Source organism: Talpa europaea, assembly GCF_964194135.1.
Source record: "Talpa europaea genome assembly, chromosome: 3".
Classification (NCBI taxonomy): Eukaryota; Metazoa; Chordata; class Mammalia; order Eulipotyphla; family Talpidae; genus Talpa; species Talpa europaea.
In genome coordinates this window covers 137,322,756-137,342,444 of record NC_140069.1, presented here as the reverse complement: position 1 = coordinate 137,342,444, position 19,689 = coordinate 137,322,756, and the positions used below count along the sequence as shown (strand labels likewise).

The following is a 19,689-nucleotide window of genomic DNA, read 5'->3' as shown; positions in this document are numbered from 1 at the left end:
ATATTAAGAGGAGAAAACTACAAAGAATGATAGGATGGCGAAGAGCCTGGAAGAGGTTAGGAAATAATGCGATTTGGGCAGGAGTCCTTCCTTAGTCTATCTCTGGAGGTCATCTGCACCAAGGCAAGAAACAAAGCTTGGATGGGGCTGAGATCTCTGGGGAAGCATCTAGAACATGAGCATAGAAAAGATGCAGGACGGAACTATGAGAACAGCATGTTTGGGTCAGAAAGAACATAGGCGGGGAAGAGGAAAATCACTGCTCTAATAGGAAGTGACATGAGAACAGAAAGTCAAGCTCTGCACTTGCCAGGACACAGGTGAGCTGGTGGACCACTACCTCAGTGGCACAATAAGAATGGAGGGGGAAGGCCTCCCCCGTGGTGCAGCAGGTTGAGCACCGCACTGTGAAGTTGTCTGAGCCTGTGTGGCACGGGTTCGATTCCCAGCCAGCCAGGGAGCTACCCACATGGTACAGCAGACCTCTCCTGTCTCACCCTCAGCTCCACTCAGCAGTGTCTTTGGTCTGTTTGCCTGTTCTGCTCCCTGCTTTGTCGCTGGTGAATCCTCTCACCCTCCCGCACATCTGGCCTGTGCCCCAATTCTTGTATAAATAAATAAATCTTAAAAGGAATGGAGAGGGAGGGAATAAGAGGTAAAGAAGTGGATTCAGTTCTCCTAATTCCTAATTATTTTAATTTAAATCAATTACCCACTCTCCTAATTTTTTCTCTAGCCTATTTATTTTTTACACCATTGTTCATTTTTAAACAATATTTGCTTCCCCCACCCAGCTCAGGTGTAGTCCCATAGAATTTCCTGCACCATCACCCTAGTCCCCTGTGCTCCTCCCTTCCTCCCTCTGATCCCTCTCCCTCCTCCTCCTTATTTTTTAAACTTTTAATATTTAATTTCATAGTCACACCATACTGTACACTGTACAGTCACTACTGACACCTATAGCAGTCAGAACTGATAACAACTCTTTTTCAAATGAGAAAAGCCAGGTATAGTGGGAGTGATTAACCAAAGAGCTTATTTGGGGGGTCATGAGTGGCAGCATATTTATTTTTCCTTAACCCTCATGAGATCAGTTATCTTATTCTTCTGAAGAATCACACATTCAACCTGAGACGCGAGAGTCAAGCTAAATGGCCATTAAAACTAATATTTCTCTAACTTACAACATGCTGCCTAAGCAGTACAATGAAGCAGTGGAGAGGCTCTAAACAACAGGGAGCCTATGATTAACGTGGACACATACACAAGTAAGATTTCCACCTGTTATCTCACACACTTTGAAATGGCACCCCCACCTCCTCAGCCCAATTGCCAACAGCATACTATATAATGAACCATCTGTACCATAACAGTGAGCGCCAATTGAGATGGGTTGATAATACCAAAGAAGTCTCATTTTTCATTCTTTTTCCCCCTTGTGTGTTGTTCGGCTGAGTAACATTTTTAATTGCATGATAAATTGAAAATGTTGGCAGGAACTTAGCTTTTGTACAATTTGAGCTTTTTTAATGTTACTTTGATGGTCTTTCTGGTAGATTTCTTTGCCGCTCCCCTGCAACAGAAGGAACAGCTGACCTGTGAACCAAACCACTGGGAAGCCAAGCCTGCAGCTATGTGGCATTAAGAATCTTCTGCCAGTCTCTTATGATTTGACTGAACTATTCAATTATGCCTTTTCAAGGATAAGCTGAAATGCAGATCGCACTGTGGTCCCTGGACCAGTCAGATGAATAGGAAAACTGAAAAAAAGGATGGACGTTTTTAATGGGAAATAGGTGTGATTTCACCCCTTTTTTTCCTGCTGAAATGTTAAAAGCCTTCATCAGAGAAACTTTTGTTCCTGAATCAAACACCATCCAACTTTTACAAAAGCAGGACAGCTGATCTATTCTCTCACCAAGCCTGTGATGTCAATTTTTTTTTTTATGATTTTTAGAGTATTTTCAACGATTGTTACAGACGTGTTAAATTGGCTTGTGACCAGAAACGAATGCCCCTATTTGGCTGATGGAGGCTAAGGACAATGGACTATTGCAGGAAAGCCCGTATTTCAATTAGTTTGTTGAAGGATGAGAAAGTTCCCAGTAAGAGTATAGCGATTCTTCAATTAACCATCCTCAGAGAATAAAATTCCTCTGTAACTTAGTTGGATTTTAAAATGTTTTTCAATTGCATACAGTGATGTTGTCCTAGCCCAGACAGCTCAAGGGCCACATATGTACTTAATAAAGCCACAGATCACCGTAGAGAACAGAAGGATGTCTATGCTCAGCCCCCACCTTCTCCTTAAACTAACAAATGAATAAAAACACTGTTTCTGATCCTGACTGCCAGGAGCCCATCTCCTTTTGGGGCCCTTCCTACCTCTGAATAATGGGGCTCCATGTCTACTTTAGACCTCAAATAGAGCTCGCTGAGTCAACCAGTGCTTACCGAACATGTACTGCACCAGGCATTGCAGGCATTGTGCTAAGTACAGGAAACAAAAGATTATTCCCTTCATGGGGCAAAGTGTGTGTTGCAGACACAAACCAGTGAGTTTTCATCCACAATATTGTGTAGAAGGTGCTCAGAAAGAGACCAGTGAGTATACTGCAGAGGCCATAGCCTCAGAGAGAGAGAGAGAGAGAGAGAGAGAGAGAGAGAGAGAGAGAGAGAGATTGCAGAGAAGGACTAGCACAGAGAAGGTGCATCAGAATAAATGACAACTAAAATTTGAGTTGGAAAGCTGAACTGGCATCAGCCAAAGAAAAAAGTCAGACAGCAAGTGGAAACGCCACAGTGCCAATACTAGTACTGACAACAACATCTGAGAAGAATGCACATTTACTGTAAGTCAGGCACTTTTGAAAAAGTGTCCAAAGCTTAACGCCTAACTTTCACTGTGCCTCCTTGGTAGGCACAGTCACTGAACCCCATTTAGAAGTAAGGAAACAGAGAGAGGTTACAAAGCCAGTAAATGCAGGGCTAGATCAGGGTCCTAAACCCTCACCCTTCAGTGCTTTGCTGTACTGTTTCTCACACGGGGAAGGCAGCACAAGTCCTGCCCCATGCCTGCAGCACAGTGTGCATGCTCTTCCTCCACCTCCCCCTCACCCTATTAACTGCCTGTGTTTGAATCTGTGTGAAATGAGTAAACGATAGGATACATCACTATCCCATTAATTATATGGTTTTTTGGGCTCCTCAGACACAATTTCTGATTATGTGTGTATGTGGGGGGCAGGGGAGAGGTGTTCCCCACACCAACAACCAACCTCCAAACACCAGCTAGGTGTCCTACAATTTAACTTCATTCTGACACTACCCAGAAATAGCGTCACATTCCACAGGTTAGGGGTTTGGTCTTACCCTCCCACTCTGCACCTCAGACACCAACAGCACACGTCCAGCTTGTTACCTGTACTTCTCAGTACAGGGGGTGGGGGGAGGGCTCTAGCAATCCCTTCCTTGAGCTTCAGAAGCTAGTCTCCAACCCAGGTGATCACCTGTACTTCTGAGCAGTTAGCCATAAGCCAGCGGTTCCCAAGACCCCTTTCTTGGGTTGGATTAATTTGCTAAAGCAGCTCACAGAGGTAGTGATACAATTTATTTACTAGAGCAATTATTTGCTATAAAAAGGATGTACGTGAAACAGCCAGCTGGAGGAAATGCAAAGGGCAAGGCTGTGGGAAGGGACAGGGGGCCTCTAGGCCCTCTCGGAGAACTCCTCTCTCCCCAGGTCTCCGGGTGTTCGCTAAGTATCCAAACAGGAAACGCCAAACCCTCCATTTTGGTTTGTCTGGACGCTTCATCACATGGGCAAGATCAATTAACTCAGTGGCCATTCTCCTGCCCCTCCCCCCTTGGAGATTGAGGGGTGGGGTTGAAGTGCCTTCCTCTCAGCCCTGGCTCATGGGCAACCAGTTCCCATCCTCAGGAGCTTTCTAAAAGTCTCCTCATTAATACATGAGACACCTTTAAGCTCTTATCCTGTAGGAAATTCCAAGAATTTGGGGAACTTTCTGCCAGAAACAGGGACAAATTTCAAATATGCATTTCTTATTGTAAACCACAACATCACACATGGTCTACCTTTTCATTTCTAACTGTCAGAGTCAAGGAAGGTTTCATCGTGTGTCTTGCAGAGGAGGTAGTGTGTGCGAGCGTGTGCACGTACAGACAGTGTACCTGAATGCTCTCTTTCCCCTCACTTTTACGTGAACTGAAAATTGCTCTAAAAATGAGGTTTACTAGATCATAAAAAAATAAAATGATCAGGATTCAAATAAAAACAAAAATAGGAATTCCCAAGGCAACAAACCATGTGGAAAGAGGTAAATTTAAACTGTTCTTTAATGGGCCTCCCCAGTGGCGCAGTGGGTTGAGCACAGTGCTGTGAAGCTGTTCGCAGACTCTGCAGCGTGTGTTCAACTCCTGGCCGGCCAGGGAGATTCCCACATGGCGTGGCAGATCTCTCCTGTCTTGCCCGCTGCTCCCCTCAGCAATGAACTTGGGTCGTCTGCCTGTTCGGCTCCCCACTCTGTCTCTGGTGAATCATCTCACCCTCTCTTGTATAAAAATAAATAAATCTTTAAAAATAAATAAACTGTTCTTTAAGCCAACTCTGAAATAAGATGAGGACATGGTGAGTATGGGAGAAAATCTCTGGCCCTTGGTCATCTAAGAGCCAATTCAAGCATGACCCTCGGTCCCACCAGAATGTGTGCTCTGGTACAATCATTTCCTTCCAAGCAGCCTACCCTGTTCTTCTGGGAGGTGGCTGCCTGCTAGAGCCTGGGTCACCCCCATCCCCTTTAAGACCATGGAGTGGGTCTCTTGTTCCAGTTCTATCTGCTTGTTCCAGTTCTATCTGCTCTCCACACTCCTGCACTTCGGGACCCCAAGAAGCATATTTCATATTGTTCAGAATCCTAACACTTAAATATTAAATAAAATGTTGGCAGGTGAATCTCCCATCCCCGTATTATCAAATGTTCCTAGGCTTTTAATTCTAATATCTATACCTATAGATGTATATGAACTGTAGAACTATTAATGTGATATAAATGTGAGAGAGCATAGCAAGATTTTGGAAAAATGGACAGGTATTAAGATTAACAATGAAGGTAGGAAAGACTAGTCAACAGTTGTTAAACCCAGAAAGGCTAGCCAATCACTTCCTAATACTGTGATGTAAAACCAAGATGAATTTAAAAACTAAAGATTGAACTGTATTAGGTAGTCACTGAAAAATAGTCCAAGCATCTCCAGTACACCAATCAAGTGTTTTTATCCAGCCCTCAAGTAGAAAGCCCATAGTTCTAAAGTAACTGAAATGATCACTCTCTTCTCTCAACTCCTCCAGCAATTATAAGCAGATCATCTACTCAGGTATTAGTGATTACACCCTGGTATTGTTTCTGACAGTTCTGTCTTCCTGTCATAACTAGATATTTTAGGCTTTATCTTTTATTTCTTGGCACTCAACTTCTATCCCTTCCAATGCTCAGGATGCCTTAAACTTAACAGTCCCTCCCAAACTTTAATTGACTGTATTTACCATGATTAGCATTCCTTTTGTCACACAAGAAAATGTTATAGGTCATATTTTTATTTAATTAAATTTACTTATGTTACCATCCCCCTAAGTATTGTCTTCTGCAGATTACAGTTATTTCATAACCACATATTGGTACCATATGTCCTGTATACCTGTATAGCAAAGTTAGGTTGATCAGAACATAGTGTTTAGAGATGGAGGCTCTTACCTACGTGTCTTTAAATAATATCAGAGGCTACATGTGCCCTTTTCCAAATATCAGGTATCCCTGTCATGTTCCAGAAGACACTGAAAACACTGAATGTAACAGTAGCCGTCAGAGAAGATTGGCATTCCCCTCGCCTGTGATTGAACTCATGTCTGCCATCTGTAAGCAAGAAGAGAATGACCTCATCTCTTTTTGCTTCCAGTTCCCACTTGAATGGTAACAGCTCTATAAATCCTGTGGCCATTGTAATAGTTTTAGCTACTGGGCAGCAGATGCTGGGAAATGATAGAAGCAACAGATTATCAAGTCGTTAAATTGTTGTTATCTTGAAAGATGCCTGTGAAGGCAGACCACAAACTCACATGCTGTAAAACACTTTGGATCCTCCTCCAGAAAACTAATTTTTCCTGAGAAGTTCAATCACCCACCTTGAAGTTCTCCACTCCGGCTGTAGAGCTCCCTCCTCTGCTCTCGCAAATAGGCACTCATGCTGATGGCATGGGAGGACGACTCGAACCTGCAAACAGATGTGGGGCGAGCGAACAGTTAGGGGGTAACCAAATAGGTGGTGTCTGACTCTGTGTTCCAAATACATTCGACTCTAGTCTGCGTGATGTCTCCAAGGCTCCACAACCAAGCCATCCTTGGTTTCACGTCAGGACCAGGGTCGGCTGCTGCAGACCCTGCCGTGTGAACAGCGTTCCTGGTTGATGTTCCTCTACAACAGAATTTAGAGCTTTTGCACCTTTTCCATTTCAACCGGTCCACCTCTGATCTTTTGCAGATTGAATCTTTTGGCCCTCAGGCCACCACCATCCTTTGCCAGCAACAAGAAGGGCCTGCAAAGTCATTCTAATTTTGCTCATTTTTTTCTAATTTCCAGTTGAAAAGTCACCCCTGGCTGCCAGCCACCAACACAGAATTCAATGATCCCTCAGAGCAGATGTCTTGCCTTTCTAACTGGTCCATTTAGAGGACTGGTATAAAGAACATGCTAGAAATGTTGTCGAACACTGCAGGAAAAGAAGACATCTCTGGTGCCTCCCTAAAAGTCCTCAGAAACAATGGAGCTGCTAAATGGCTATAGGTTTTTGACCTGCCACATGCCATATAAACACTCTCAGAAATACCAAGTTACCAAATACTTGTTCAAGCTACCTTGAAGCCATTTCAGGTGAGAAACATGGGGATTGGCTCACGAGATAGAACTGCCCTCTGGAAACAAACGTGATATACACAAAGACAAAACCACCACAAGTCTCAGTCTTAAGAGAAACTTGCAGGCAAGGCGGGGGAAAACAAACAGGTAAGATGATGACTATAAACAGTAAATCCTTTGAGGTGTTCAGAAATTCCATTTCAAATCTGAGGTTGTAAAATCCAAACAGCAGGCTGACAGGAGAAATCCCTCCCTGAGCGACTGTCACTACGGGGTAAACAGCAGCAGGATGAAAGAGGAGCAGAGATAATGGGATAGGATTCTGGCAACAAGGACAGAGCGCCATCATTTCCTTAATTATGCCTTCTTTATCCATTCCTTGACAAGGAAGATGAATACCACGATGAATGTCAGTCTGAGGGAAGCACTTGGGTTACTTGATCCTCGCTCTGTGCCCTGCCAAGAACTGAGAGGGCGCTAACAGCCAGAAGGCAGGCAAAGTGTGCAGGACTTCAAAAGTGCCACCTGCCAGTCAAGTGCGGAGAAGAAGCCACTGACCTCCAAAAAGCATGCTGACAGCTATTGATCAGAAATGGCAAGGGGAAAAAAAATAAACTCTTGAGCAAAGAATAGAGAGGCACACATTCTACAATGAGAGCGAACTTAAACACACTTAATTAACCTTGGCTAGGGGCAATTAAAGAGAGTAATAAAGCCCTTCATGGATGTGATAAAAACAGACTACAGCTCACAAAAATCTTAATCCTTTACAACCTGATGCATTTTTGCTACTCAGGAATCCTCTTTAAGTCTGCAACAAGGCACAGATTGACATAATTTTCCAGCAAAAGAGGCACTAGACATGACTGAGTCTCACCTCCTTATTTGAACACCAAAGGCCCCGGGGCTCGCTATAGAAGGACACCTGCTTCACTCTCACAGCTGCTCAATGGTAGAAGCAGGACTCAGAACAGGCCATTCTGGAGTCATGGCCTGATTTGATATAGGTGGTGAGTTTTCATTACTATGCAATAAGAAGTGGGTAACAATTACTTAAGTTCATTTAATCATTTCTACCAATTTGAATATTTTTCCAACACCACAATTTCAGGATTACCAAATTTTTGAAAGAGGATATGGGATCGAAGGTTGAATGTTAGGGGTGATGATGGTTGAAATCATGAAATCTGGGAACCCTGAGACTTGCCTTCTGTACTGCACCTAGATTTAGAAGGTGAAGCTGAGCTGGGTGGAGGGTAAGAAGAAAGGGGAAGGATGGGTGTCCTGGGCAGCACCTGAAGGAGTCTGAGCTGCTGCTTTCATCCACATTTTCCTCCCACTCTCTTGCTTGCTTCCTGGCATTACCTCAGTTCTCTCTCAATAGTCTGCTTCCCTGTCCCTGCTTCACTCAGCGATGCACTCTGGAAAAGTACTTTCTTCTCCAGCTCCAAATCTATCACCAGAGATGAACCCTAGCTGGTTTAATATAATCACCAAGATCTGATTTCCCTTGCCAGTGACTAGTGTAAGAATGGGCCTACAAACCAATCCTAGAACCTGAGAAAAATTTGCACAGGCTTCATTACAGGCAGACAAGATTAATAAGTGGGTAATTAATAATTCATTATTAAAAGATATGAAATGGTAGTCACTTTGAAAGACAGCTTTCCAGCATCTTACAAAGCTAAACATAGTCTTACCCATATGATCCAGTAATTATGCTCCCACGAATTGACTCAAATGAGTCACATCTACACAGAAACCTAGATGTGAATGTTTATAGCAGCTTTATTCATAATTGCCAAAAGTTGGAAGCAAGCAAGATGTCTTTCAAAAGTTGAATGGAAAAACAAATGTTGGTGAAACCACACAATGGAAAACTACCCAGTGGCACAAAGAGATGATCTATCAAGGTGCAAAGAGTTAGAGGACCCTCGTGCATATCGCTGGTGAAAGAAGTCGGTTCAAAAAGGCTACAGATTGTATGACCCCAAAGTAAGGCATCCTGGCAAAGACAAACCATTGAGATAATATAAAGATCAGGGGCTGCCAGAGATTCAGGGGGTATGAAAAATAGACAGGAATGAAAGTAGAGATCAGGGAATGTTGTTTATGGCCATGAAACTATTCTGTATGATACTGTAATGGTGGATATGACATTACGTCATTTCTCTAAATTCACAGAACTGGACACAAAGAAAACCCCAACAGAAACACTGGACCTTTGCTAACAATGATGTATCACTGATACAGGCTCATCAATTGTAACAAATGTACCACACAATGCAAGAAGCGAGTAAAAGGGGAAAAACTGTGGAGGAAGGGGTCATAAAGTAACTTTGTACTGTCTGCTCAATTTTTTGGTAAATCCTAAAATCTACTTTTAAAAAGGTATGCAGGAAGAATCACACCCTTTATTTCCTTGGTACCATTTTTTATTGGTGGAGAACTAGGAGCAGAAAAATAAATAGGACTGGGTCCATGATGATACTGCAGTGGTGAATTTTAAAAAATCCTTCACATTCATCCTTATTGTATGAGATAATAACTTTCCAGTAGTAAATCTATTTCATTTAAGGTTCTAAGTTCCTTGCAGACTAAAGTATTTTAACTGATAGTAGATCCAACCACTGAATAAAAGTGTGAGAAAGAAAAAAGGAACACATTCAATAAACAAAATGGATTTTCCTCCAGTTTCGGCTCAGTAAATCCCCTCTCCTCTAGGCCACAAGATAAATGAACTGTTGCAACTTTCCTTAATGATTAAGAACTCTATGAATTCATGATAAAAATGAATTTCAAAAGTAATCAATAAAAGATACTGGAGCTCCAAATATTTAAGAATAAATTCAAAATACTCAGATAGTATAAAATAACTTGTATAGTTATTTTACATGCTTAGCTTTAGAGACACAACTTCTTAAATATCTCCTAACTCCTCAAAAGACAGATAGATTGAAATGCTGAGTGATTTCAGTCATATGTGGAACAGAAAATACGAAGCAGAGGAACAGACAAAGCCAAATCAAAACCCATCCTAGAAATCTCACTGTGGAACTGAGGTTACGGGGTGGAGGAGGGATGGGGGTTTAGGGAGGTGGGGAACAAAGTGGAGAGGGGCCAACAGACTATGGTAGAGGATCATGGGTGCCTTGGTGGTGGGTATGGTAACTAATACATAAACTTAAGCCTCTTCACCATACTTGGTGTTTTATACCTATGTTACCACAATGAAAAATACAATTGAAAAAAAAGAAAGGAACAGACAAGTCCACCAAAATTTAAAGCCTGTTTCTACCACTTACTAGCATGTGAATTTATATAAATTACTTAATCTCCTTTGCATCTCCATTTTTTTAAGTGTAAGAGGATTAAAAACAGAACCTACATTTATAAGGTTCTTGTAATGAGTAAATGAGACCTCATGAATATGACTTAATGTCTTAGCTAACACTTAGTAAGGACTTTTAAGTATTAGCCACTAGTTCTGCTGCCAAAATTTGATGTAATCGGACTTGCATTATGTTTGAGATTATTTTGATAAATTCATCTACTATGGTAACTGGTACATAGTAAGTTTTCATCAATGCTTACTCGACAAGCTTAGCTTTAGAGACACAACTCCTTAAATATCTCTTAACTCCTCAAAGACATACATCTCTTAACTCCTCAGAGATACATAGGTTCAAGGACTTGTGTACATGGAACACAGAGACACAAAACAAAGGAACAGATAAAACCAAACCAGTAGCAGTTACTGTTATACTAATTAACATTGATAATAAAAATGTCATCACTGTTAGCTGTTACAAGTGACATATACATAGGTACATGGCCTGGTGGATTTACTATGACTGTAACTAGAAAAGAAGAATTTCCAGATCTCTCCTATATTAAATCAAATAAAATCCAATACTAGTTAGCAGAGGAGATTTGCATAACTTTATTAACAGAGGTCGTTTCTTGGCACTTGAGGCTTTTCAAAAGTTGAAATACTTCATTTCCTCTCACTTCATATAAAATTCCCCAGAAACAACTGGGAAATTTCATTTCTCTGCATTTTATATAAAATTCCTCAGAAATGAATTCTAGCCATTTTTTATTAGAAGTTCTAAATAATTTGGTGACCATATTCCAAAACAGACACCTCCCTTTACAGAAAACAGAAGTACACAAAAGTGAACCGACATTCACTTTCTAGAAATGACTTCAGCTTGAACTGGGTGAAGTCACAGCTGTCATTCAAGGAGAAAGCCATCCCACTCGGATCTAGCACTCCTTGACACCTGCTATCTTACCAGCCGGCAGATACGTACTTGAAAAGAGAATTTTTGGGCCGTTGAGGTTTCTTCTTGGCAAAAAAGGCGGCAAACTCTCGTCCTGTGCTGGCATAACTGAGTTGTGCTGATGGTTCAGAGGCCGTACGAGTATTCTTCATGTCCAAGTACTCGGTCAGCAGCATCTGTACAGCGAGGCAGTTTAATGCACACATTTATATGGTGCTATTAAGAAAAATCATTTTAAAACCATAAAAAATTAATTCTAAAACCTCATCCTTGACATTCACAAGTATATTAATCCAGCTATTCATATACTATTAACAGATCTGAGGCAACTATGGCCATAAAGTCATCTATTTGGTACCTAGTATCAGAAGTGGTGATAGGGATGGAGCATTTGGACATAGTGGGTAAAGGAAACACTTTTATTGAGGTTCCATTATGGGTCAAATTACAATGGCATGATAGCCATGCCATAGTATTTACTGAGAGCTTTAGGTGGCAGCAAGACATGTTATCTCATATAAAACACAAAACATTATCAGGTCAATTCTCAGACTACAGATAAGGAAGCACAGTTGAGGAGGCGGCTGGGGATGGTGGGCTGGTGGCTTGCACTCTTCTCTCTGCACTAAGAACACAGGGCATCAGCATCTACCAAACTGCCAACCAGAGCCAGAGGAACGCTGGCTCGATGGCCCGGGCGTTACAAGGTCCTGACCTACAAATAATTTCTAGAGCCAACACTTATTTAAGCGCTTCAAAGCACAAGGGACTATGGTTATGGTTCACAGGTGAATTGGTGGTGGGAATTTTACAGGGAATACACCTAAAAGGAGAAAGCATGCAAGTATAAAATGTACAAAAATGAACAATGATGCCAAAGATAAAAACAACAATTCTAACAAACAAATTGAGAAAATATGGCAAAATGTTAAATACATGGTTTGGATATATGGGTATTCATTATATCATTTTGTATACATTTGAGTTTTTCATACAAGGTATAAAAATCCACCCATGTGGGCCTCCCTGGTGGTGCAGGGGATTAAGCACTGCACTGTGAAGCAATCTGTAGCCTCTGCAGCATGAGTTTGATCCCCGGCCAGGAAGCTACCCACATGGCACAGCAGACCTCTCCTGTCTCGCTCATTGCTCCCCTCAGCAGTGTATTTCAGTCAGTCCACCTGTTCTGTTCCCGGCTCTGTCTCTGGTGGATCCTCTCACCCACTGCATCTCTGGCCTGTACCCCAGCTCTTGTATGCATAAATAAATCTTTAAAAAAAAAAAAATCCATCCATGCAAAAAAGGCTTTGTTTATATAACTGCAAAATAAACTTCTTTTAATAAAATGTGAGGGGAAAAAGAGCTTCAAAGCAACAGTTCTTTGTTTGTGGTTTTTTTGTTTGGTTTTTTTTTTGTTATTATTGTTGTTTTGGTGAACTATTTGAGAGTCTCAGGTGATGGGGCCTGGCTAGAACTGGCTGTTTTACTATTTCTAAGATCAGCACTGGAAAAAGTTATAACTGTGAAAGAAGTTAGCAGACCAGACACAGAAATCACCAGGGTTCGTAAGACTCAGGGTTAACCTGGGACTCAAATGCATCAATTCCTTCCTATAATTACTCATCACATTTAAAACTTTAAGATAAATGGTACAGTATATGGAAGAGATTAAGGGTTGCCATACAACTACTCCTTCCTGCACACATGCACATATTCATTCATTCATTGAGTCAATACTCTAGGCATGAGGACCACATTAAGAGTTATCATCACGAAACATTTATGAAATACCCTGTGAATAGGATACTGCCCTCGATGTACTTTAAAGCAATTATATTTCTATTATGAACATATACACATTACTGAGTACTCATCAGACATTTTAAAAATGTTCTATCAAGTGAAAGTTAGGACGTGCATTGTAGAGATGAAGAAACCGAGAACTAGTGGTATAAACAAACTAGCCTACACGCTTGGAGTTGGAGGCCAGAGTTAATGGGAAATCACTACACTGTCCCCTCAGTTTTACTGCTCTAAACTACTCTAAAAAAGCAGCCTTAATAAAAAAGGAAGGAGCTGGCTTAAGATCAAGTAATTACAGAGGAACAGAGCATGATTTCAACTGAGCTTTAATTGCCACCAAAGCCTGTGCTCTTCCCGATGACACTCTACTCACGAAGAGAATAAAAATTGCCCATGAGGATAGCCATGGGTAGCAGTAAATGGACTTTATTTATTTCATTTTCTGGACAATAAAGATTTCACTGAGAAAGTATAAAACATGTTAACAGACTGGTCAATGCTTTTTTTATTTATTTATGAGGCTACTAGAGTATTATTCAGCATGCTGATGAAGTAATATAATGACAAATATACTCTCTCTGTTAATAAATCACCCAAACTGCCCAACATTCAGGGAGAATATTGACTTGGGTCTCCAGTAACAACTCAACTAGGAGGACTCAATTATTTTGTAGACTTAGCACTGATCCTAATAAAGTTTGCAGTAACCTGTGATCAGAAGGCGGCTAGTAAACCAGAACAGAATTTCAAATTTCTGTAACATAGGAAGATATCTACACATGCACTGGTTTCACTCAACTGTTGGTCTTAACACCAATATGACAGAGAAATAATTCCCCCAAAGCATGAAGATACACTAAACCAAGTAATTATTTCAAAGCATTTATTCTCCTAAAATTAAAGGACTTGCTTTGTACAATAAGGTACTGACTGACCAGAGCTAAACTAAATACCATTTTAAGAACATGTATTTTAAGATCAATGGATTTTTTTTCTTGTCAATAAATTCCCCTTAATTATTACCCCTCAGCATTGTTAGTCTATTTCTATATCTACTGACTTCTCACAAGCTACAAACGTACTATTTCTACCTTCTCAACAAAAATCTTACTCTGGTCCTCCTGCTCTCTCTATAATCTTATTTCCTTTGTCACTAGGTTCAAACTTCAAAAAGTAACTTCACATGTATTATTTCCTTACCTTGATGTGCATTAGCCCTAATTTCTCTCCCAAGTTCTTCTCCCTCATCTGTGACTCCATGCTTGACATCTTCACATATTTCATGGATAAAATCAACCCACAATTCTGAAACCTACACTATCTTTCAAAAGGCCGTAATCCTTCTCCTGTCTTCTTTTTCTTTGTTAGGAGTTTCTTTTTCTCATTGGTCTCCAAGTTTAAAGCTTCAGAACCATCTTTTGATACAGTCCTCTTTCCCTCTATATCCATAAAGAAGTGACTCCCCAATTTATTAATTCCTTCACAACTCCTTAGTTAACCCATTCTTGTCCATTCTGATAGCCACCCACTTAGTTCAAATTAAGCAATTTGGGCCTCCCCGGTGGCGCAGTGGTTGAGCGCTGGGTTGCGAAGCTGCCTGCAGCCTCTGCAACACCGGTTTGATCCCCAGCCACTGGGCGAGGGTCCCAAATGGTGCACAGCCCTCTCCTGCTGCCCACTGCTCCCCTCAGCAATTTACTTCATCACTCTGCCTGTTCTGTTCTCCACTCTGGCTCTGGTGAATTCTCTCACCCTCCCACACTTCTGACTGTACCCAGCGCTTGTATAAATTTATTTATTTATTTATTTATTTATTTATTTATTTATTTATGCATTTTTTTTCTCTTTTAATCTTCTACCTCCTTCCCTTACTCTTCTAGCCCATTTCATACGCCATCAACAGAGTTTCCTAAATCACTGTTGCCTGTCATGTTAAGATTGCTCATCTCATCATCTTCAAACTCTAACCTCAACAGATATTTCCAATGTGTCCTACTCTTCCCAACATGAACCCAGCACTCCAATTAAAATCACCTATTCAACTCTTCCCTGAATATGCTGCAGCCCTCTCATTTCTGCATTAACTAAGTGAGATTATTCTCTCTCTAAATGCTAAAAATTCTTTCCAAAAACAGTTCCAATGTTTTTCCTTCAGTAACTCCATCCCAGCCCACACTAGGTCAACTGACACCCTTTCTGATCTCCCAATGTATCTGTTTTACACATCATTCAGTAAGTATTCAACAAAAATTACCTGATACTATTCATTATTATTTAATGAAAAGATGACCAATCAGCCATATTTCTACATTGCTTAAACCACTGAATTTCTCTTTCCACAGAGCCATACCACATATCAGAGAAACAAAAACAATTACAAAATACTGAAAAGTACATGAGAAGAAGCCTTGTTGTTTATGTTGGTATAAGTAAATTAGAGATAGCCTCCAAAATAGAATGAGCTCTGTAAATTAGTCCTCAGTACAAGAAAAAGAAAAAAAAGGATTAAGTATGATTTTAATCGTAGGCTTTGCTGTCCTTGTTTGTTTCCTTAATTTGGGTTTGCTCTTTTTCCTAATACCACTCACCACTAGCTAAAAGACATTGCATTAAAGGAGGTAAAGTTTTGACAACCAAACTGGTGAAAATTCATTTAACAATATCTCAAAGAACAAATAAATCCCCATTTCTAAGATGTTTGATATTTGTTTGAAATCAGCTATATATTCTGCTACAAAATCTTGACACAAACATCAGATGCCTGGTATTAAAATATAACCATATAATTTCTTGATAATTCCACATCATTGGAGATAATGTGTCTTCCAAATTGGACATAAGCATTGTATGCATTAACCTTTGAGTTCAAATTTCCATTTTTATTAAGGGAATAAGCAATATAGGTTGCCTTTGGCCTGGGGAAAATCACCCACAATTGGAATTCTAGGGCAAGAGGCATCATACACATAATACCAAATATTTCCTGCAGTAGACACTGCCACATTCTAGTTGATTCTAAATTCCTATATATCTCAGATGCTCATGTTTTTACTCTTAAGTATCAGGAAATGCTATTTCTTGTTGATCATGAGTTCAAAAGATAAAAGCCAAAGTTTATGGGTATTTTAACTTAAAAGGTATTACTTTGTAAAACCAAAAACAAGAAACTTTTGAGTACCTGGAATGTTGCGTGGCTCTGTGGTATAAGAGCTCTGTGGTAGAAGTAAAATAATAATAGTAATAATAATGCTTTGAAGTACAAACAAAGTGGGGTGGTCAGACATCTCTTTTGTCATAAAACTTGATTTGTATCTGCTAAAATACTAGTGAGAAATCACATGGTGGGCCTCCCTGGTGGTGCAGGCGGTTGATCGCAGCACTGTGAAGCTATCCGCAGCCTCTGCAGCGCGGGTTTGATCACGGCCAGTCAGGGAGATTCCCACATGGCGCGGCAGACCTCTCCTGTCTTGCCCGCTGCTCCTCTCAGGAGTGTATCTCGTCAGTCTGCCTGTTCTGTTCCCTGCTTTGTCTCTGGTGAATCCTCTCACCCTCCTGCACATCTGGCCTCTACCCCGGTTCTTTTATAAATACATAAATCTTAAAAAAAAAAAGAAAAGAAAAGAAATAACATGGTATAGAAAGCAGGGCCAACACTGAGATTCAAGATTTGCCACAGCCTTGTAATAACATTCTGAATCAATTCTTCACTTACCACTCACGATTTTTGTTTAACATATTATATGATTATATACAAATATGTTAGATCCTTATGGCTTTCAATACATTTCCTTTTGATAGTTCAAAGAGGTTTTGGTTTCTTTACTGAAACACTGATGGATAAATGAATATACATGAATATACATTCAGTGATATTTATGTCACAAAAGCTGTTTCTGCAGAGCCCAAGCATCCACTGTCACCGAAGCAGCGGTTTATTCGGATTGCAACTACAGACCAAGTCTCCAGACTAGTAACTACAAATGCTTAATAATTTTAGCAAAGTTATACTGCATTTGGCCCCCTTGATGAATCTGAAAATTAGATTGCTTCTTATAACAGAAGCAATAATAAAATGAGAAAATTAGCTGGAGCTCCCAATATGAACTAAGACTCAAGTTCTCTTGGGCAAGACCTTAAGTTAAATGTACCATTTTTCAATAATTTGCTTTTAAAATTCAGATGCCTAGGAGTTGGTGTCCAGCCACAGCAAAGCAGCATCCACTGGACGAACCTTCTAACCGATAATATTAAATAATTATAAATGCTGAAATACATGTGTAAAATAAGAATTCATTGGCCCTGAAGAGGAACCAAAGCAGGCAGAAACTGGTAGGAATGATCTGTGAAAAAGAGAAAGGAAGCACACTAGATGATGACCCCTGGTCTTTTCCTCAAAGAGTACTTCCCCATTCCCATGGAGCAAGGGTAAAATCCAAGCAGAAACTACAGTATGACTAGATGGAGGTGGTAACACAGGCACAGAGATACCAAAATAGGCAGAAATGGAAAGAAATTCAGAAAAGGGAGGGAGGAGCAACATCAGAGTAACATATTCCTCAAAATATCACCTTGATTCCAGAAAATATTACAATAGGGATGAAAAGAACGCATTTTAAAAATTAGAGTCATCGTTTGAAATGACTAAAAACTCAAATTTCTGCTATAGGGCAGCTAATGAATGGAATGTTAATGACAAAAGCAAAAGGTATGTTTTTTTTTTTTTTTCAATATGGTGTCTAAATGCCCCACTGTATTATTATGCAGTAAGGAAACCAAAGAGAAATAAACAGTCATTTTGAAGATGGACTAGCCATTTCCTGTTTAATTATACTCATTATCAACGCCAACTGTAGAATTAAAATCACTATTAGTGTGGTCTCCTGAATAGTTCCTTAATTTAGTGTTCAAAATGAAACAAACCAAAAAATTCCAAGGGTACATATGTATTTTCTAGTCCTATATCAAACAGTAAAGCCTCTATCGAAGAGTTCATGCTTAGCTTCCCCCACACCCAACTAAACAGCTTCTTTTAAAAATCAGTTTTAATAGCTTCGAAAATAAAGTTTTCACTTATTTCAAACACATATTTACTTAATACATAAAATATGCAAGACATTATGCTAAGAAAAAAAACTCAAAATAAATCCTTCCTCAATGTCAAAACAAGTGAATTTTACTATATGTAAATATAATTTTTTAAAATGAATGAAAACTCAAATCAATCAACTCTTCTCTCAGTGTGCTGACCCAGTAATGGAGACACACAAATGACTGTCATATGAAGAAAGTGGTAAGTGTTAGGAACAAAAAACAACTGTGAGCATTTAAAAAAGGACAAGACTGCTGCTAAGAAAATGAAAAAAGGTTTCGTGATCACAGCACTATAGGACATTATATATAATATGTAAATACAATCTGAAAATGTGCAAAGGGCAAAAAATGGCAGAATTACCAGAACAAAGAGTGCTGGGGAAACTCAGTTTATCTTTACTGGACAGCAAGTAGTTCAGGTAACAAAAATGGAGACAAGAAAGCCAATAATTGGATAAATGTCAGGACCTTTAACACCACACACAGGTGCTGAAGTTAGATGGAAAACATAGAAGCAATAAAAGGTGTTCCATAGGAAAACAAAGTGTTGATAACAACATGCTAAATCATCTACCAGCATACAGAATAACAGATTAAAAGGCAATGATTTGGGGGCCAAAGGAAATACTTCAAAGGGATGGGGCCACAAGAGGAAACCAGCTGAGATAATTCAAAGGGGAAAAAAAGATTTTAAACAAAAATAACAATAATGAGATAATTAGGGATACATTTGAGAGTCACTGCAAGAGAAAAAATAAAAAACAAAACACCTAGTTATTCCTGAAAAGAAAGAAATCTAAAAAATGGCTGTTAGATTGCCCATCTGAGAGACTAATACACTGAACACTAATCAGGAACAATCATCAGGAATGCAGGAGAAAATTAGGTTTAACAGGGAAATACATCTAGTTTGGAATACACTCCCTTGTGAAGCATATGAATATTCATGCCATGCGTATGCTCACATAATTGTGAAAGGGGAAATAATGTTGATGAGATCACCATGATTTATACATTAATTAACTTGCATGAGGACAGTTAAGTCCATGTCTATAAGCTCTCTGAAGGACACAGAGATTTCAATATTTGAAATCTGGTTTTCTCCCATAGCATTTTCAATATCTGAAACATGACTTTATACTGTATTTTTAAAACAGCTCTGTATTAAGGTATCCTGTACCTACCCTAAATTCTTCCATTGTAGTGTACAGTTCAACAGTATTTAAGTAAATATATATAGCTATGTCACCATCCCCACAATTGTTGTAGAAAACTAACACTACAAAAAGCACCCTTATGATATTAGCTGCAGATTTTCATCAGGATTTGTCTCGCTCTGACTTATTTCACTTTGCATAATGCCCTCAAGTTCCATTCATGTTGTTGCAGATGGCAAGATTTCGCTTTTTTTTTTTTAGAGATTTATTTATTTATACAAGCACTGGGTACAGTCAGAAGCACGGGAGGGTGAGAGATTTCACCAGAGCCAGAGCGGGGAGCAGAACAGGCAGAGTGATGAAGCACATTGCTGAGGGGAGCAGCGGGCGCGGCAGGAGAGGTCTGTGCACCATGTGGGACC

At 39.9% G+C, this 19,689-nt stretch overlaps 1 protein-coding gene across 1 annotated transcript in view; it reads right to left on the bottom strand.

Annotated features, from left to right (window-relative positions):
- Positions 1-19,689, bottom strand: part of EXOC4 (exocyst complex component 4) — a gene marked incomplete at both ends in the record, with an annotated part of 653,799 nt that overhangs the window by 462,574 nt on the left and 171,536 nt on the right. The window contains 2 exons of the mRNA XM_084230488.1: positions 6,200-6,288; positions 11,247-11,392. Coding sequence (XP_084086614.1) covers positions 6,200-6,288; positions 11,247-11,392 — 235 coding nt within the window. The remainder of the gene's footprint in view (positions 1-6,199; positions 6,289-11,246; positions 11,393-19,689) is intronic.